Genomic DNA, 21807 nt, shown 5'->3' with positions numbered 1-21807 from the left:
AACAAAACTCTGCACTTGATAAAATCTTTGAAATTCCCACATTTGATATACTTAAACTTAATATTGCTGAGGTTAATTATCACATAATCAATTCCAAGGCTAAAGAAATCGATCAATCGGCATCCGTTCAATCAGTAGAGGTTCCGTCGCCAAAGACGGTAAGCTTTGCAGACGAACCCGAAACTATCACCAAAACGTCAGAGTCTTCTGCTATCCCTCTTGAAATCGAAACTTACCCTGCAATTTATAATTTTGAAGTTCCTAAGTACGACATTATTTCACTCAACAAGGCAGAACTTTTACAAAAAACTGTAGAAGCCACAACGGTTCTAACAGAAACCACTTCAACAACAGAAGAAATTCCTACTAAAAACGAAATTGAGAGTGTCACACGAAAAATCGAAACAGTCCCAAAAACACAGCAAGAAGAATCACTTCCAGAAAGCATAACAAATATACCCAATATCTTCAACTTTGAAGTACCCAAGTACAACATCAGTGAATACAGCAAGGCTGAAACTCTCTTCAGAGTCTCCGCTGAACCGATATCTCCCACTGAAATAGTTCCCGAGCGGGATAGTACTCAAACCGAAAAGAATACTACTACGATTACTACAACAACAGTTACAAAAACCATCAAGGAGGTGCTCGAGACAAACACACCAAACGAAAGTCCTGTTGTCGAAGAGGTTCCCAAGTCAGTAATGCCAGCGCCAATAGTTGAAGCTCCAGTGGTTGAAGAGTCCAAGACAATCACAAACGTCCCTACCATTCCTGATCCACAAAAGGATGTTCCTATCGTCGAAGTTACCCAGTCAGTGACTATTGTCGAGGAGGTCAAACCAGAGCCAATTATTGAAGCTCCAGTGCTTGAAGAGTCCAAGACCATCACAACCGTCACTACCACAACCACTGTAAGTGAGACAGAAACAGCTAGCGAAGTGTCTATTCCTGAAGAGCCTCAACAGCCGGAACCCATGAAGTTCCCAGAGCAGCCGAAGAAACCGGCATACGCCGGCTTGCCTGTGGACGACTCATCTAGCTCATGGATGGACGTCCTGGACGAACCCATGAACTTCTCCGATAATGAAGAGGAATCTGTCCCTGAGCCTCAAAAGGATGTTCCTGTCGTCGAAGTTACCAAGTCAGTGACCATTGTCGAGGAGGTCAAACCAGAGCCAGTTGTTGAAGCTCCTGTGATTGAAGATTCCAAGACCATCACAACCGTCACTACTATTCCTGAGCCTCAAAAGGATGTTCCTGTCGTCGAAGTTACCCAGTCAGTGACTATTGTCGAGGAGGTCAAACCAGAGCCAATTATTGAAGCTCCAGTGCTTGAAGAGTCCAAGACCATCACAACCGTCACTACCACAACCACTGTAAGTGAGACAGAAACAGCTAGCGAAGTGTCTATTCCTGAAGAGCCTCAACAGCCGGAACCCATGAAGTTCCCAGAGCAGCCGAAGAAACCGGCATACGCCGGCTTGCCTGTGGACGACTCATCTAGCTCATGGATGGACGTCCTGGATGAACCCATGAACTTCTCCGATGACGAAGAGGAAACTATCCCTGAGCCACAAAAGGACGTTCCTGTCGTCGAAGTTACCCAGTCAGTGACTATTGTCGAGGAGGTCAAACCAGAGCCAGTTGTTGAAGCTCCTGTGATTGAAGATTCCAAGACCATCACAACCGTCACTACTATTCCTGAGCCTCAAAAGGATGTTCCTGTCGTCGAAGTTACCCAGTCAGTGACTATTGTCGAGGAGGTCAAACCAGAGCCAATTATTGAAGCTCCAGTGCTTGAAGAGTCCAAGACCATCACAACCGTCACTACCACAACCACTGTAAGTGAGACAGAAACAGCTAGCGAAGTGTCTATTCCTGAAGAGCCTCAACAGCCGGAACCCATGAAGTTCCCAGAGCAGCCGAAGAAACCGGCATACGCCGGCTTGCCTGTGGACGACTCATCTAGCTCATGGATGGACGTACTGGATGAACCCATGAACTTCTCCGATGACGAAGAGGAAACTATCCCTGAGCCACAAAAGGACGTTCCTGTCGTCGAAGTTACCAAGTCAGTGACTATTGTCGAGGAGGTCAAACCAGAGCCAATTATTGAAGCTCCAGTGCTTGAAGAGTCCAAGACCATCACAACCGTCACTACCACAACCACTGTAAGTGAGACAGAAACAGCTAGCGAAGTGTCTATTCCTGAAGAGCCTCAACAGCCGGAACCCATGAAGTTCCCAGAGCAGCCGAAGAAACCGGCATACGCCGGCTTGCCTGTGGACGACTCATCTAGCTCATGGATGGACGTCCTGGATGAACCCATGAACTTCTCCGATGACGAAGAGGAAACTATCCCTGAGCCACAAAAGGACGTTCCTGTCGTCGAAGTTACCAAGTCAGTGACCATTGTCGAGGAGGCCAAACCAGAGCCAATTATTGAAGCTCCAGTGCTTGAAGAGTCCAAGACCATCACAACCGTCTATACCACAACCACTGTAAGTGAGACAGAAACAGCTAGCGAAGTGTCTATTCCTGAAGAGCCTCAACAGCCGGAACCCATGAAGTTCCCAGAGCAGCCGAAGAAACCGGCATACGCCGGCTTGCCTGTGGACGACTCATCTAGCTCATGGATGGACGTCCTGGATGAACCCATGAACTTCTCCGATGACGAAGAGGAAACTATCCCTGAGCCACAAAAGGACGTTCCTGTCGTCGAAGTTACCAAGTCAGTGACCATTGTCGAGGAGGCCAAACCAGAGCCAATTATTGAAGCTCCAGTGCTTGAAGAGTCCAAGACCATCACAACCGTCACTACCACAACCACTGTAAGTGAGACAGAAACAGCTAGCGAAGTGTCTATTCCTGAAGAGCCTCAACAGCCGGAACCCATGAAGTTCCCAGAGCAGCCGAAGAAACCGGCATACGCCGGCTTGCCTGTGGACGACTCATCTAGCTCATGGATGGACGTCCTGGATGAACCCATGAACTTCTCCGATGACGAAGAGGAAACTATCCCTGAGCCACAAAAGGACGTTCCTGTCGTCGAAGTTACCAAGTCATTGACCATTGTCGAGGAGGTCAAACCACAGCCAATTGTTAAAGCTCCAGTTGTTGAAGAGTCCAAGACAACCACAACCGCCACCACTCAACCAGAGCCAATCTTCGAAGAGGTCAATCTAATTCAACCAGAGCCAATCGTCGAGAAGATCAAACCCATTAAACCAACACCTATCGTTGAAGAGTCCAAGACAATCACAACAGTGACTAAAACTACCACAACCACTGTAACAGCGACAGAAACAGCTAGCGAAGCTCCGATTACCGAAGAGCCAAAGGAACCTGAAAATGTGTCAGTTGCTCCCATTGTCCAGCCCATTGAAGAAGCATTGACTACGACAAGCATTGGTGAAGAGGGAATAACGCAAGTAGAAAAGTCGTTGGAAGAACCCATTGACACGTGGTCCAGTGTCTTGGAGGATTCAATACCAAGCTCTGGAAATGTTGGATTTACTTCGACTTTGTCTGCGGATGCCCCTGAGTTCACTCCATCTTATTTGAGGCATACATTCTCTGACCAAACGCATACATTCCTAGCCAACGAAAGGGTTTACAACGAGTTCATCCCAAGGAATAGAACGGAGCAGGTGATTGTACAACAGCAAAAGCCCAAAAAGGTAAAACCACCAAAGCGACAGAATAAGAAGGTTGAAGTTCTTGAGGAAGCTCCTCAAGTTACTCCACCAACGCAGAAAGCATTCGTTGCAGAACCCATTCAGATTGTCGAGGAGGTTGAGAATGTGTGGACAAAGAATCGTGATGGAAAATCTTATGCCGATGTGTTGCTCAATTCTGGCGTCATCAGCGAAGTTACAACGACTGTTGTTGAGCAGCAGAAAGAAGTTGTTGCTGAACCAGTCGCTTCAAAGGTGAAACCCCAAGAGCGGACGAAGAAGACTAAGTCTGAAAAACGCAAGCCTGCAGAAAGAACCGCTGAATCTACGTCTACGCCAACGACAGAAAGCGAAAAGCCAAATAGTGACAGTGAACCGTCGAAACCGACATCAGAAACCGAATTGTCTAAGCCTACGACAGAAAGTTCAAAGGAACCTTCCTCTGATGAAAGGGAACACTCCAGGACCTCTGAACTGACGTGGTCCGCTCTTGTACGCAGACCTGGTGAGTGGTCTGATAACACCATTGTCAAAAAGGAGGTTACACAAAGCCGCATCGTGACTGAAGAAAAGCCCCATCAGAAAGAAAAGGACGAACCGAAAAAAACAAAAGCGAAAAAGACAAAGAAGACCAAGAAACCTGTGGTCGAGCCGGTTTCCACAACATCCGAGGACGAACAACCCGAGCCTGTTGTGCCTGTGCACACACCCATTGAGGCAAAACCAACGGAAGTCGCACCCGAAGAGGTGAAGGAAAAGGAACAGCAAACCAGTGGTTTCTCCTGGGCCTCGCTTGTCAAAAGGCCTGGCGAATGGATTGATACTACAGTGACTACCATCAAAACTGCTGTAACTTCCTCCTCAGACGGAAAAGAACCCACTGAGAAGCATGAAAAACCTGAGAAGACGAAAAAGCAAAAGTCAAAGAAGAAGCCCGAGCCAAAGAAACCCATTTCCGAGCCCGAAAGCGACGACAACAAGCCAGTTAGCAGTGAACCTTCCGACGAAGTGGCTGTTGTTGAACCCGAACTACAAGTTGTTAAACCAAAACCAGTTGAAGACACTGGCAGTTCCTTCTCTTGGGCATCCTTGGTGAAGAAGCCTGGTGAATGGGTGGATGACATCGCTGCGCGTAAGAAACCAGTCGAAGCACCAAAGGAGGAGCGTAGAGAAGATTCACAACAAAGGAAGGAACGTAAAGAAGAACCGCAACAAAGAAAGGAACGCAAGACCCACAAAACGGAGACGAAACCAAAGCCGGAAAGCACCATAAAGCGGAAGGTTAAGCCGGAAAAATTGGAATCCGAAGTCATTCAGGCGACATCATCAGATGATAGTGAAGTTGTTGAGAAACTCGCAACTCAAGATGAAAATACAATTACATGGGCCAAAATCGCTAGGCAAATAGATCATATGACCGATTTACCACCAAAAGCAAAGAAGGAGGTAAAGCAAAAGCAACCTGAACCTCTTAGACAACAGGTTAAGGTCGATCGTTATGAAAAACAGGCAAAGCCAAAGGTTCGTAGTATTTCACCTGAGTTTATACATTCCCAGAAGGAACAAGTAAACACGTGGTCCTCTGTACTTACTCAACAAAAAACTGATTTCATCGAGGCAGAAAAGCCCAAGAAAACACAAAAACTTCCAGAAGAAAAACGTACACCAAAGGTTTTGTCTCCGAAACTTGTGGAACCTCTACAAGAATCGGAATGGTCACAGGACAGAGATGAGAAACCAAAAAAATCATGGGCTGAAATGATTGATGATGGGCCCGAAGACGTGATTGTTGAACACAAATCGTGGAAAGAATTGATAGAGGATGAAGTTGAAATCCCACTTCTGGCTGAAAATGGCGAAGAAGCAAACATAAACACGATTATCGACACAATACAAGAAATGAAATCTCTTACCGATAAAATTCACAGCGCAGAGTTGAAGCCAACACAACCAGTCAACGATTCTGTCATCAAGGAGGTCACGGAAACAGTAAAAGTTGTAGAGAAGGCTCAACCAATACCGACGTCTGAGGCTGTCATTGAAAATACTAAGACAGTCACAACCGTTACTACCACAACTACTGTAACTGAAACCGAAACAGCTAGCGTAGTGTCTATTCCTGAAGAGCCTCAACAGCCGGAACCCATGATGCTCACAGAGCAGCCGAAGAAACCGGCATACGCCGGCTTGCCTGTTGACGACTCATCTAGCTCATGGATGGACGTCCTGGACGAACCCATGAACTTCTCCGATGACGAAGAGGAAGCTGTCCCTGAGCCACAAAAGGACGATCCTGTCGTCGAAGTTATCAAGTCAGTGACCATTGTCGAGGAGGTCAAACCAGAGCCAGTTGTTGAAGCTCCTGTGGTTGAAGATTCTAAGACCATCACAACCGTCACTACCATTCCTGAGCCACAAAAGGATGTTCCTGTCGTCGAAGTTACCCAGTCGGTGACTATTGTCGAGGAGGTCAAACCAGAGCCAATTAATGAAGCTGCAGTGGTTGACGAGACCAAGACCATCAAAATCGTTACTACCACAACCACTGTAACTGAAACCGAAGCAGCTAACGAAACGTCCATACCTGAAGAACCTCAACAGCCGGAACCCATGAAATTGCCAGAACAGCCAAAGAAACCAGCATACGCCGGATTGCCTGTTGACGACTCATCTAGCTCATGGATGGACGTCCTGGACGAACCCATGAACTTCTCCGATGACGAAGAGGAAGCTGTCGCTGAGCCACAAAAGGACGTTCCTGTCGTCGAAGTTACCAAGTCAGTGACTATTGTTGAGGAGGTCAAACCAGAGCCAATTAATGATCAATCAGTGGTTGACGAGTCCAAGACCATCAAAACCGTTACTACCACAACCACTGTAACTGAAACCGAAACAGCTAACGAAACGTCCATACCTGAAGAACCTCAACAGCCGGAAACCATGAGATTGCCAGAACAGCCAAAGAAACCAGCATACGCCGGCTTGCCTGTTGACGACTCATCTAGCTCAAGGATGGACGTCCTGGACGAACCCATGAACTTCTCCGATGACGAAGAGGAAGCTGTCCCTGAGCCACAAAAGGACGTTCCTGTCGTCCAAGTTACCAAGTCAGTGACCATTGTCGAGGAGGTCAAACCAGAGCCAGTTGTTGAAGCTCTTGTGGTTGAAGATTCCAAGACTATCACAACCGTCACTACCATTCCTGAGCCACAAAAAGATGTTCCTGTCGTCGAAGTTACCCAGTCGGTGACTATTGTCGAGGAGGTGAAACCAGAGCCAATTATTGGAGCTGCAGTGGTTGAAGAATCCAAGACCATCACAACCGTCACTACCACAACCACTGTAACTGAAACCGAAACAGCTAACGAAACGTCCATACCTGAAGAACCTCAACAGCCGGAACCCAGGAAATTACCAGAACAGCCAAAGAAGCCAGCATACGCCGGCTTGCCTGTTGACGACTCATCTAGCTCATGGATGGACGTCCTGGACGAACCCATGAACTTCTCCGATGACGAAGAGGAAGCTGTCCCTGAACCACAAAAGGTCGTTCCTGTCGACGAAGTTACCAACTCAGTGACCATTGTCGAGGAGGTCAAACCAGAGCCAGTTTTTGAAGCTCCTGTGGTTGAAGATTCCAAGACTATCACAACCGTCACTACCATTCCTGAGCCACAAAAAGATGTTCCTGTCGTCGAAGTTACCCAGTCGGTGACTATTGTCGAGGAGGTGAAACCAGAGCCAATTATTGGAGCTGCAGTGGTTGAAGAGTCCAAGACCATCACAACCGTTACTACCACAACCTCTGTAACTGAAACCGAAACAGCTAACGAAACGTCCATACCTGAAGAACCTCAACAGCCGGAAACCATGAGATTGCCAGAACAGCCGAAGAAACCAGCATACGCCGGCTTGCCTGTTGACGACTCATCTAGCTCATGGATGGACGTCCTGGACGAACCCATGAACTTCTCCGATGACGAAGAGGAAGCTGTCCCTGAGCCACAAAAGGACGTTCCTGTCGTCGAAGTTACCAAGTCATTGACCATTGTCGAGGAGGTCAAACCAGAGCCAGTTGTTGAAGCTCCTGTGGTTGAAGATTCCAAGACCATCACAACCGTCACTAACATTCCTGAACCACAAAAGGATGTTCCTGTCGTCGAACTTACCCAGTCGGTGACTATTGTCGAGGAGGTCAAACCAGAGCCAATTATTGGACCTGCATTGGTTGAAGAGTCCAAGACCATCACAACCGTCACTACCACAACCACTGTAACTGAAACCGAAACAGCAAACGAAACGTCAATACCTGAAGAACCTCAACAGCCGGAAACCATGAAATTGCCAGAACAGCCAAAGAAACCAGCATACGCCGGCTTGCCTGTTGACGACTCATCTAGCTCATGGATGGACGTCCTGGACGAACCGATGAACTTCTCCGATGACGAAGAAGAAGCTGTCCCTGAGCCACAAAAGGACGTTCCTGTCGTCGAAGTTACCAAGTCATTGACCATTGTCGAGGAGGTCAAACCAGAGCCAGTTGTTGAAGCTCCTGTGGTTGAAGATTCCAAGACCATCACAACCGTCACTAACATTCCTGAGCCACAAAAGGATGTTCCTGTCGTCGATGTGACTATTGTCGAGGAGGTCAAACCAGAGCCAATTATTGAAGCTGCAGTGGTTGAAGAGTCTAAGACCATCACAACCGTTACTACCACAACCACTGTAACTGAAACCGAAACAGCTAACGAAACGTCCATACCTGAAGAACCTCAACAGCCGGAAACCATAAAATTGCCAGAACAGCCAAAGAAACCAGCATACGCCGGCTTGCCTGTTGACGACTCATCTAGCTCATGGATGGACGTCCTGGACGAACCCATGAACTTCTCCGATGACGAAGAGGAAGCTCTCCCTGACCCACAAAAGGACGTTCCTGCCGTCGAAGTTACCAAGTCAGTAACTATTGTCGAGGAGGTCAAACCAGAGCCAATTGTTAAATCACCAGTGGTTGAAGAGTCCAAGACAACCACAACCGTCTCTATCATTCCTGAGCCACAAAAGGATGTTCCTGACGTCGAAGTTACCAAGTCTGTGACTATTATCGAGGAGGTCAAACCAGAGCGAATTGTGGAATCGCCAGTGGTTGAAGATTCCACGACAATAACTTCAGTCATTACTACAACAGTTGTGACCAAAACTGATACCACTCGTAAGGCTAATACTTTGGATGAACCGAAGCAGGAAATCGTTCAGCCGAAAACATCTCCACCTGTGGCACAACCTGTTGTGCAAAATGTTTGGGAACTGCATTCATCTTATGCTGATGTTCTGAGGCACACTGTCGATTTTATTGACTTGGAGAAGAAAAATGTGCACGTCGAAATTGAGCCTAAATCAACCAAGAACACAGAAACAACTAAAATTGTTGAGGATATTCCCAAAAAGACAAAAGCAAAGAAGGAAAAGCCACAGAAAAAACAGCCCAATAATGTTAAGGAAAATGAGGTTGAACTTCTTGTTGTTGAAACTGTTAAGTCTAGCGAACCTGAAATACCCGAGTTCGTTGAAACCAAATCAATGGAGAGTACTGTATCCTGGTCAGCAATGGTTGATGAAGATAGAAGTGAAATTATAGAACCGAATCTTCCGCAGACCAGTAATGCATTATGGTCTTCGATCGTGCGACAAGGGGTACAGGAACCCTTCACGAAGATAACGCAACAAAGCTCCAACACCGAAGATGAAGATGAATCTGTTCCTGCGAAACCACATCAACAGCCAAGAAAAGAAAGAAAGGTGACAAAATCAGTTACAATGGCTGAACCTGTGAAATCAAAAATGGAACCGCAAGTCGTAATCGTTGAAGACATAAAATCTACCACAGCAGACGGTCCTTCACAATTCTCCTCATGGTCGTCGATAGTTGCTCCAATAATAGCTCCACAATCTCAAGACATTCAGGATTTCATTTCCCATGAACAGAATTCGGACGTTACGATTGACAAAACAAAGAAACAAAAGACAAAGAAGGAAAAGAAATCGAAGCCGGAGCCAATTGTTGAAGTGGTTCCTGCAATTTATGAACCAGTTGTTGAGCAAATTTTCACAGAACAAGAACCCGTAGTTTCGATTGAACCGTCAGCTCCTGCTCCCGATATAACTACCTCGAAAACCATGTCATGGTCATCGATTGTTTCCCAAACTGTTGAAGGTACTCCAACCATCACTGAAACTCAAATACAAGAACAGAAGCCCACATTACCTGTCGATGAAAAACCCAAAAAACAAAAGTCAAAGAAAGAGAAGAAATCTACTAAGATCGAACATGTTGAAGAACCTGTTGTTGAAATCGTTTCTGACACTGAACATATGGTTGAAGTGGTACTTGTAGAAGATATTGTGACTGGGAAAGAGCCAGGAGTTCTTGAAGAACAACCTACTTCAGTTGCAGTTCCAACATCTCAAGCACCTTTGTCTTGGTCATCTATCGTCTCGCAGTCAGTAGAAGTGACACCAACTATAAATGAAACTCGTGTCAATGCCAAAAAATCTCCAGATATCCAGGACTTTATCGCCCAAGAACAGAACTTCTCCACCGCTGTGAACAGTAAGCAGAAGAAGCCAAAGTCAAAGAAGGAAAAGAAATATCCCAAATCGGAACCAATTGTTGAAGTTCAAACTATTCCGGAACCTATTGTTGACGTGGCAACTATTCCGTCTGAACCTGATGTTGAGGAAGTTATGCTAGAGACTGAAAAGAAACCTGTAGTTATTGAAGAACCATCACAAACCCTGTTATGGTCGTCTATCGTTTCCCAAAAAACAGATGTAACTACAACCATCACAGAAACTCATGTCATGTCAGAACCTGAAACTAAACCTGAGCATCAAGAACAGAAATCCATACCACCAGTGGAGGAAAAGCCAAAGAAGCAAAAGTCCAAGAAGGAAAAGAAATCCTCCAAGGCAGAACAGACTCTAGAATCTAAGGCTGAAGTCGTGACTATCGGAGAGCCTGTTATTGCAGTGACTTTTGTTCCAGAGCCCGTTAGTGATGAAGTCATTCCAGCGTTGGAGCCGGAACCTGTGATTGTTGAAGAATCAACCTCTGCAGTACCAGAAGATGTACCATCGCAAACATTGTCATGGTCGTCTATTGTATCGCAGACTACGGATGTAGCAACGACTGTCCACAAAACTCATGTCCCTCAAGAACCGCAAGTCAAACATCAAGAACAGAAATCCGAACCATCAGTGGAAGAAAAGCACAAGAAACAAAAGCCAAAGAAGGAAAAGAAGCCTAAGACAGATCCGACTCCGGAACCTATTGTGGAAGTCGTGACTATCGAAGAACCTGTTGTCGAGGTTACTTTTGTTTCAGAGCCTATTGTTGCAGAGATCATTCCAGCGACGGAATCGGAACCTGTAGTTGTAGAGGTACCCATTGTTTCAGTGCCAGAAGTTTCACCACCTCAGACCCTGTCATGGTCATCCATCGTCTCGCAGACCCCAGAAGTAACTCGAACCCCAACTGAAACCATTGTCACTGAATCGTCAAAAACACAAGACATTGTGGACTTTATTGCCCAGGAGCAGATCTTCTCAACTGTTGTCAACGACAAACATAAAAAACAAAAGTCAAAGAAGGAAAAGAAGACTACCAAAACGGAACCCATTCAGGAACCAGTTGTTGACGTTGTGATTAGTGTTGCAGAACCTGCTATGGAGGAACTAATTGTAGAGGCGGAACCAACGCCTTCAGTTCCTGAAGTTACACCATCACAAACCCTGTCATGGTCCTCTATTGTTTCCCAAACAACAGATGTAACGACAACCATCACAGAAACTCATGTCACTGAAGAACCTGAAACTAAACCTGAGCATCAAGAACAGAAATCCTTACCATCAGTGGAAGAAAAGACAAAGAAACAAAAGTCAAAGAAGGAAAAGAAACCCAAGACGGAACCGATTACAAAACTTGTTGAGGATGTTTTTACCGTTGAAGTGCCTGTTGTTGAAGTAACCACAGTTGAAGAGCCTATTTCACCGCCTTCGCAAACCCTGTCATGGTCGTCCATTGTCTCGCAGACTGAAACCATTGAGAATGAAGAGCCGGAAATCACTGCAAAATCCAAAGAGGTCCTAGACTTTATCGCACAGGAACAAAACTTCTCAACTGTTGTGAATGGCGAAAATAAGAAAAAGTCAAAGAAGGAAAAGAAATCCCTCAGGGCGGATCCGATTGTTGAAGTGGTGACAGCTGTGACAGAACTCATTGTAGATGATCTCATTCCAGAAACGGAGCCATCTATTTCAGCGCCAGACGTAGTTCCTTCACTAAACTTATCTTGGTCGTCGATCGTATCGCAAACTATCGAAGATACTCCAACCATAATCGAAACTCGCGTCAACAAATCAACTGATACTGAAACCCGTCTGCCAGAACAGGAACCCAAACAGGAACATGTGGACCAGAAACCCAAAAAACAAAAGTCCAAGAAGGAAATTAAGTTCCTTAAGACGGAACCTGTTCAAGAACCTGTTGTTGAAGTGACGTTTGTTCCTGAACCTGTTGTTGAAGATATCGTTTCAGTGACAAAAGCAGAACCTGCAATTGTTGATGAACCTATTACGTCTGTGACAGAGGCTCTGCCATCACATAACTTTTCATCATGGTCGTCTATTGTCACGGAAACCGTAGAAGTAGCTCCAACAATCCTCGAGACTTTTGTCACTGAAGAATCCGAATTAACGCCAAAAACTCAAGTTATTCAGGAGTTCATATCACAGGAACAGAACTCAACTTCTGTAAATGGCAAGCCAAAGAAACAAAAGTCAAAGAAGGAAAAGAAACCCAAAACAGAGCTGACTCAAGAATCTACTTTTGAAGTGGTTGCCGTCGAAGAGCCTGTTGTAGAGGTGACCTTTGTTCCAGAGGCAATTGTAGATGATGCCATTCCAGTGACGGAACCAGAATCGGTGATTATTGAGGAGCCCACCCCGTCAGTACCAGAAGTTGTACCATCACAAACCTTATCATGGTCGTCTATTGTTTCCCAAACTACGGATGTGACAACAACCATCACCGAAACTCATGTCACTGAAGAAACTGAAGCCAAACCTCAACTCGAAGAACCAAAATCCATACCATCAATGGAAGAAAAGCACAAGAAACAAAAGCCAAAGAAGGAAAAGAAGCCTAAGACAGATCCGACTCCGGAACCTATTGTGGAAGTCGTGACTATCGAAGAACCTGTTGTCGAGGTTACTTTTGTTTCAGAGCCTATTGTTGAAGAGATCATTCCAGCGACGGAACCGGAATCTGTAGTTGTAGAGGAACTACCTACCTATCTGCCTTCAGTTCCAGATGTTTCACCACCTCAGACCCTGTCATGGTCGTCCATCGTCTCGCAGGCCACAGAAGTAACTCCTACCGCAACTGAAACCATTGTCACTGAATCGTCAAAAGCAAAAGATATTGTGGACTTTATTGCCCAGGAGCAGATCTTCTCAACTGTTGTCAACGACAAACATCAGAAACAGAAGTCCAAGAAAGAAAAGAAGACGCCCAAGACGGAACCCATTCAGGAATCTGTTGTTGAAGTGGTGACTAATGTTTTAGAACCACTGCCTTCAGTGCCAGATGTTTCGCAATCACAATCGCTGTCATGGTCCTCTATTGTTTCCCAAACAACAGAAATAACTTCAAACATTCCCGATACTCCTGTCTCTAAAGAACCTGAAGTCAAACATCAGCCTGAAGAACAGAAATCCATACCATTAGTGGAGGAAAAGCCAAAGAAACAGAAGACAAAGAAAGAGAAGAAACCCAAGACGGACCCGACTCCGGAACCTATTGTTGAGGCGATTTCTATTCCACAACCAGGTTTTGAAGAAATCATTCCAATGGCGGAACCTGAAGATGTAATTGTTGAAAAACTAACGCCTTCAGTTCCTGAAGTTGTGCCATCCCAAACCATGTCATGGTCGACTATTGTTTCGCAGACTGTAGAAACATCTCCGGTTATACCCGAAACACGTGTTACTAAAACATCGGAAACTAAAGCCAAACCCCTCGACAGTCAGGACTTTATCTCCCATGAACAGAAACTCGTCCCTTCAACGGACGAGAAGATAAAGAAACCAAAGTCCAAGAAGGAAAAGAAATCTGTCAAGGTTGAAGCTGTTCAGGAACCCGTTGTTGAAGTTATTGCGGTTCAAGAACCAGTTTCTGCAGAAACATTAACGGAGAAGGAAGCAGAACCACAACCAATTCCAACTACAGATCGGGGCATGTCATGGTCGTCGATTGTCTCGCAAACAACAACTGATGTAACCACTACGGTGACTGAAACTTTACAGAAGTCGCCGAAGTCGCAGGACATTCAGAATTTCATCTCTCAGGAGCAGAACTTCTCGACCGTTGTAAATGAAGAGCCCAAGAAACAAAAGCCCAAGAAGGAAAAGAAAACGGCAAAGGTGGAACCAATTTCAAAGCCTGCTGTTGAAGTGACTGAAGTAATATTTGAGAAGAACCGGGATGCAGAGCAGCCAGCGACAGTTCCTGAATTAACACAAACAGCACCAGTTCCTGAAGCAACACAAACCTTGTCCTGGTCTTCGATTGTTTCGCATAACATAGACTTGACTCCAACATTCACTGAAACGCATGTGCCTGAAACTACACAAATAGTTCCACAGGATATCATCCATCAAGAACAGGAGCTACCAACGTATGTTGAAGAAAAGCCCAAGAAGCAAAAACCCAAAAAGGAGAAGAAACTACCCAAGGCAGAGCTAGTGCAACAAATTGTAGAAGCCCCCATTGTTGCTGATGAAAAGGCGCCAGAAAATGAACGTTCTTCAGGAGCCACAACGCCAGAGTTCAATATTCAGCTCCCGACGCTCGCGAAGCCGTCAGTATGGTCCTCATCAGAGACCTACGCCGAAGTAGTTAGGAAATCAGGCTATACCAAGAATACGAACATTAGGTATCAGGATACCGAAAGAGAAATGACTGCTGCAAAGAAATCTGCGACCCCCGAAGAGCCGCAAGAAACTATTGTGGAGTTCCCAGATCCCATTATTCCTCCGATTGTAGATTCAGTTGTAGATGTAGAATACACCGAAAAGCCATCACAACTGTCTTGGCGGGAGCTCATTGATGACGATGATGATGATGATGTGCAGCCCGCAGAGTCATGGTATCAAGAGCAACCAGTACCTGAAAGACGTTCGCGACCAACGATAAAGGTCACTGAGGAGGTGACATTTATGGAGCCCCAGAAACAGCCAGAGATTGAGCAAGGCTTCTTGGAGATTATTTCTAAGAAGAGGAATCGCTCGCGTTCTCGTTCTCAACAATCACAGATCTCGAACGTGGACGAGAAGCCTCAAAAGAAGAAATCGAAGAAACCCAAAGAGAAGAAACCTGCACCACCTCAAACTCAAACACCCACAGAGCCACCTAAGGTAGTCGAGCCTACCGTTTCGGTTCCTGTTGAGGAAATACCCGCTCCTTCTCCCTACACTTCTGGTATGTCGTGGGCAGCCATAGCCGCCCACAATGTTCCAGAACCTGCACAACAAATACGTCCGCTTCAAATTGAAACCAAGTCCATAATTGTTGAAGACTCCAGAACGCCACCGAAGGAGCACAAGGTCAGCATTCCAATCACTTTAGAAACATCAGAGCCAAAAACTAAGAAACCCAAGCAGAAATCGAAGAAGAAGTCTCCTAGCAGTGAAATTGTTGATTTCATCAATGCCGAAAAGTCCCAAAAAACAACTTTGGCACCTTTCGTCGAGACATCACCAGATACTTCACTGGAATCCATGGAGTCCACACCTTTGAGCTCCATCGAAACGGTTATTGAGACCACTTCAATAGTTCGGGAGATTAAAGCTCGTGATGTTCCATCGAAAGAAACCCCATTAGCGCCTTTTGAAGTGATTGCTGAGCCTGCGGATGTCACAGTAGAGACTGTCAAAGAAGTGGAAGTTCCAACAGACAAGGTTGAAACTATTGTAGAGACGGTTAAGGAAATTTACGTGAAACCATCAGTTGAACCCAAAGTTACAATTGAGACTGTAGTTGAGGAACCAGAACAGACACCTTTGGCACCGTTTAAAGATGTATCAAAGACAGTTGAGGAGATTGTTGAACCAGCTCACTCCCCAAAAGAGACCACTGTAACAGTTGAAACAATAGTAGAAACTGTGAAAGAGGTCGAAAACGAGACTGCTACAGTTCCAGTTGAAAGTATCACTGAAACTGTTGAAACTGTCATTGTGGCATCAGAACCAGCACCAGAACAGACACCTTTGGCACAGTTTGAAGATGTATCAAAAACAGTTGAGGAGATTGTTAAACCAGCTCAGTCCTCAAAGGAGACCACTATAACAGTTGAAACAATTGTAGAAACTGTGAAAGAGGTCGAAACCGGGACTGCTGCAGTTCCAGTTGAAAGTATCACTGAAACTGTTGCAGCTGTCATTGAGGCATTAGAACCAGCCCCAGAACAGACACCTTTGGCACCATTTGAAGGTATATCAGAGACTGTTGAAGTCGAAGATGAGCCTGTTGAAACCACTGCACCAGTTGAAACTATTGTAATTGCTGCGAAAGATGTAAAAGCTGAGCCTACTCCAGTTCCAATTGAAACTTTCACTGAAACCGTTAAAACTGTCATTGTGGCTGCTGAACCAGAACATAAGCAAACGCCTCTAGCCCCATTTGCACCCGTTGCGGAACCCAGTCAATCGCCATCCGATACCGATCCTTTTATTTGTGAAACTTCCTACTGGTCTGCCACACTAAAACCCGGACAAAAGCCAACAACTACAACCACAACCACAATAACGACTGAAACAACAGAGACAGTGAAGACTGATGTTGAGGAAACCCATAAACCCATCAGCGTTAGCATACCAATTGAAGAAGATGTTTTGGAGGAGGTGGCAGTACAATCACCGACTGATCAACCAACAACCTGGTCAGCGATTGTTCAAACCGAAACGACTGTTTTCCCAGCACCAGAAAACCAACAAAAGGAAGAGGAAACAAAGTCGCCGGCTGCTTGGTCCACTGTTGTAGTGAGCAAAACCACAGATTTCCAGGAGCCCAAATCCCAAATCGATGTGGAGCAGACGGAGAATGTGACTACAACGACAACCACCTATGTGACAACGACAGTAACCACGCATAAGGATGCACCAATTGTAGAGGATATGCAGAAGGCCGAACCGGAAACAACATCATATGTATCCACGGTGGTAACCACACATACAAATGAGTTGACTATTGAACCAGAATCGATTGTAATTAACACCAAAACAATAGAACTTGCACCCAAAAATACCTTGGAGACACTCACCGAGAATCTATATCGCGATGGAACCAAATTGCATCCCCGATATGACATATTGGAGGGACAATACTACCAACAGTTGCAGGTAGAAAGCATTCCAGTGGCAGAACCAACAGAGGAACCAACAATTGTAGAAATTGTAGAACCTCAACCACAATCGGTTAGTAAACCAGCAACTCCAGACAGCAAATTGATCGAGGCCCAAACAGTTGATCTGATTGAACCTGTCAAGCCTCAAAACAGTTTGGAAATACTCGCTGAACATTTGTATGGCGAAGCAATAAAATTACATCCCCAATACGAGCTATTGGAGGGGCAATACCAAGTGTTGCAAGTCGAAACCATTCCCCAGAAACCAACATTAGTTGAAGAGCCAGATATTGCCAAGGAAGAGGAAGTATTGATAGAAGATTATGTGATAATTGAACCCGAAACAATACCCCAAATCAATTCAGAAATCCTTGCTTTCAATTTATATCTTGATCAGGAAAATCTATTGTCCCAAACCCCCAAAGCAATCGATTCCATTAGCCAGTTGCATTTGCTTTCAATCGAAAAACCAGCCGAACAAATAGTTGAGGAAACAAAGATAATAGAAATAACTAAGGTCGAAGAACCCCTCGTCGTAGAAACAGTTTCTGTAGAATCTTCTGTTGAGATTACCCCCCAGACATTGACTAGCAGCAGCCGCGGCGATCTTCTCTGGCATCTTAGCCAGGATAATTTCGTTAAACTAATCCAACACCATAAACTACTACAGGCAGAAGACGCTTATGCGTTGGTATTGCCTAAGACCTCCACAGACACGACCACGACAACGACAACGACGGAAAAAGCTCAGGAAAAAACTCAAGACGATAAGCATAAGACTGACATCATTACAGAAACTGTAGTGACAAGCACGACCACGATTACAGAGTCAAGCAAATTGATGGCTGATCATGTTGTAGATAAGACTGAAGAACCAGAAGCATCATCGCCATTACCAATCATTCCTACCACCGTCACGGAACAGGCAGTAGCAGCAGCACCAACACCGAGCAGTGGCAATTTCGACCAGTTGCGGCTTAATCTGTATCTGGACGATTGGCAATCAGCTGGCGTCAATGCAGATTTAGTCGAGGACACTATTGAGAGATTGAAACGTGCTGATGTTGCCAGCCCCGAGGCGGAACTCGACAAAGACAAGAAACCCGATGATGATGTGACTGACAAAACGGACAAGAAGAAGGACAATGACGATGACGATGACGAGGACGATGATGATGACGATGACGGGGATAAGCCGACTGTGCCCGAAATACGCAAGCCGAACGACGACGATGATAAATCGAACGATAGGAGAGATCCTGGTAGCGGCGGAAGTAGTGGTAATGCAACGCCGACCCCCGAACACGATCAGTACGAACAGAATAATCGCAGCTGCTCATCGGAGTATATGTCGACCGATTTACCGGGTGGTGTAGGTCATTGGCGGGATCAGAGTACTTATTTGGCTTTAGAAGCCGATCAGAAGAAGCCTCAGGTAAAATTAGGAGTGGATGTTGTTGAATCATCACCAATCAAAGAGGAAGGTGTGTTCGTACTAACCGAAACTAAAACCATTGACCCCACAAGCTCAACCATCCCAGTCCCCGCCCCTGAAACAAGCCCCAGCAGTCCCAGTCCCCACATAGCTACAGCAAACGCACTAATCCAATTGGCAAGCGCCACAACTCACACGCTGTCCGCTAAGGCGAATGCGGCAGCCGCAGCGGCACAGGCAACAGCACTGGTGGCAACCAATGCTCTACTGCCAGTAGCCAAGGCCGTAATCGATAAGCTTACGACGACAACAACACCAGAGGAGACACCAACACCAGCAATAGCTACAGCAGCAGCAGCAGAGGCAGAGGCAGAGGCAGCACAACCTCAGCAGGAGGTGCCAGAGAAAACAGCAATTGTAGTTGCTGTTGAGGCGCCTGCAGAAGTTGCAACCGAAACAGCGACCTCAACCTCCACGAGCTTCAAGGATGATTCGGATGATACGAATGTCCTTAAGCGTACCACAACAACTACCACAACCGTAACGACAACAACCACAACCGTTGAAACACCAACGACAACAAGCGGCAGCACGACAACGACAACAACAACCACAACCGACAACACCAGCAGCGATCCACAACAACGCCAGAAGGTGAACATCACATTGAGCCTTCGTTTATTCATAAATCTAATATTTGCAGCTTTTCTATGTGGTTTCGGTATTTGTTCATGGCTTTTATATGGCAATCGCTGTTGTTGCTGTTGTGGCAGCAACCAGAACCACAAATGCCACATCCACACTGAACCACAATAGTATGTGTCCCATATCTGAGTGTGTGAGTGTGGTTCTGGATTTCTGCCACTTCCATAGCAATAAAATGCAATTTCCCAACAACATACTAACGTAAAATAAAAAAAAAAATAAAATGTTTTTTCCTTTTTATGTTTTAAGTTTTATTTTTCTTTCATTTTTATTTTTATTTGTATTGTATGTGTTGTTGTTCTGCTAAAAATGCATCCAAAAGCCTTATTTTTTGAGTTTATATACCACTTAAATATAGTAATTGTAGTTCCTAATAAAAAGGCACCAACAATAACCCGTAGATTGTATGTACTCGTATGTATCAACATTTATAGAATTGAATTGCATTCGTTAAGTTCCTTTTACTAATTTGATATTAACATATTGTAAAACGCCCAGTAATCAGTGACTACTAATGGTAGTAATTATTAAAAATAAAATCTATATTAACCAACATGCACGTTTTAATATTGAGCTGATGAGATCTCTATGATCTTTGATCTCTATGCGTATATCCCGTATGTAGTTTTCTTCGCAGATATTTCTTCCACACACACATGAACACACACAAAATCATGCACCGAGCACGCACTCCTCTCTTTTCACGCAGCACTACTCCCTCCCCCCACCACGGACAGTGGCACACAAAAGTGGGTGCACGCGCACAATACAGTATTTCCAATGCAGAACATACATATGTCCATATATTTATGTATGTACGTATGTATATAGTTTGAGTTCATTGCCTTGCTATCGCCCTGCTGCTGTCCCACGTTGAACATATCAAGAATTTGCAATGCAATCGTTCCCTGCAGGCGTTCCGTTTATGCTATAAATATATACCCATCAACCGATCCCATACGATCCATGCGGTGGGGTGCAGTGCAGACCCCAGCCCCCAGCTCCGTTTTAGTTTGCTCAAAAATAGCCTTTCTTTCCCGTTTATTTCAAAAGTTTTAGTCTCTACCGCGTATCCAATGTGCAATGAACGACGCTGAAAAAATCGGCAAATATATAAAATTTCAAGAATTCCCAAAAAAATCCTACTGATACTAGTGCAAAAGTGTGTGTAGTTCATTCAGAATAGAATAGAACATAAACCCAAGCTATAGATTATAAAATAAATCAAAGTGTGCCGAGGAGATCTATACTTTAATTTTATTCTATTTAAAAAAAAGCGAATGTAAGTTTAATTTCCATTTTTGCATATAATTTTCTTCTTCAACTTGAATTAAGGACATAAGAAATAAGGCTTTTTGGTACTTGTGTCTATACGCCTTCTCTCATCAAATATGCAGCCTAAAAATAACATATACTACATATATTCTACATAAAACTAAGATACTTATTTATGCCAAATGCATGTGCTACCAAGTCTAAATCTAAGAGCTGAATAGAGTTACTATTTTGAAAAGCATTTACTATGAGCATTTCCCCGAATCCAATACCATTTTTGTCGTATGGCTGTATGCATTGCATCCATTTTGAATTTTACTTTAATATATATGTATGTCTGTAAATATGTTGTATGTGTATAGAAGCCGGCAACAAATATATTTACAGTTAAAACAAAAACAAAACCATGCCTTAGCAAAAAATATCTTTAAAATGATTGCCATGTTTATTAATAAAATAACACACACTTTCTACCCCGCACAACCATCAACCCAATTTGCGGCACAATTTCGAATATTATAGGCGGCATTTGACCAAGATCTCGACGATCTGCTACAATCGCTGTCAAGTGTCGAGGATGGCATCGCAAACATGAGCCAGAGCAGCCTGGAAGGCATGCTACAGGGACTAAAGGTAATATAATGACATCTCCAGACATATCTAACAAACAAACAAACACGTTTTTGAATGCTCGACGACAAGGCATGTTCGACAATAACAACCGTAGTAGATAGAGTTTTCCTATATAAGAACTCACTTAACCTGAACCTGTACATAACTTTTTGTAAACGATTATTGGATGCTAGTGTCGTATGGCGTATGATGATTATTAATAACTCATTCGCGCATCATTCCATACAAAATCGTACAATTTGGTTTAGAACAGAAGAAATGTGTCTGTCAGAGGAATACCTTTAGTGTTGTCCAGTTTTTTTTGTAGAAGTCGAACCTTTTTGATTGTTCTGTAGGATTATACACTGTTTCAAGAATATTCTCTACTATATTCCTATCAAAACGAATGAACCTGAAATAACTATTTTCAATTCCCTGATGCTAATAGCTAATCCAAAAGAATCTGGAAGTACACGAAAGGAGCGCCCGCCAGCTCAAAGACCAGGCCAAGAAGTTGCCCACAGATCCTGGAACTGAACGCATACTGAACGAAGTCGTAGATCGCGTTGATTTACTACTACGTCGTACCCAACAAGGCATCACCATGATAGCCGTAAGTAACCCCCACGTCACATCT

The 21807-nt window shown here is 44.6% G+C and overlaps 1 protein-coding gene across 19 annotated transcripts in view; it reads left to right on the top strand.

Annotated features, from left to right (window-relative positions):
• Positions 1-21807, top strand: part of Msp300 (Muscle-specific protein 300 kDa) — a 124732-nt gene that overhangs the window by 83504 nt on the left and 19421 nt on the right. For 15 of the 19 annotated variants that reach the window (XM_033380224.1, XM_033380231.1, XM_033380230.1 and 12 more), the window contains 2 exons: positions 21081-21191; positions 21619-21783. In XM_033380224.1, the coding sequence (XP_033236115.1) occupies positions 21081-21191; positions 21619-21783 (276 nt within the window). Of the gene's footprint in view, positions 1-26; positions 7809-8273; positions 19233-21080; positions 21192-21618; positions 21784-21807 lie in introns of those variants that run through there. The other 4 variants (XM_033380225.1, XM_033380229.1, XM_033380228.1 and 1 more) reach the window with 2 other exon arrangements.

The sequence above is a fragment of the Drosophila pseudoobscura genome, chromosome 4 (genome assembly GCF_009870125.1).
Source record: "Drosophila pseudoobscura strain MV-25-SWS-2005 chromosome 4, UCI_Dpse_MV25, whole genome shotgun sequence".
Taxonomy (NCBI): Eukaryota; Metazoa; Arthropoda; class Insecta; order Diptera; family Drosophilidae; genus Drosophila; species Drosophila pseudoobscura.
Note: the sequence above shows the minus strand (reverse complement) of the source record. Positions and strands in the feature narration are given on the sequence as shown.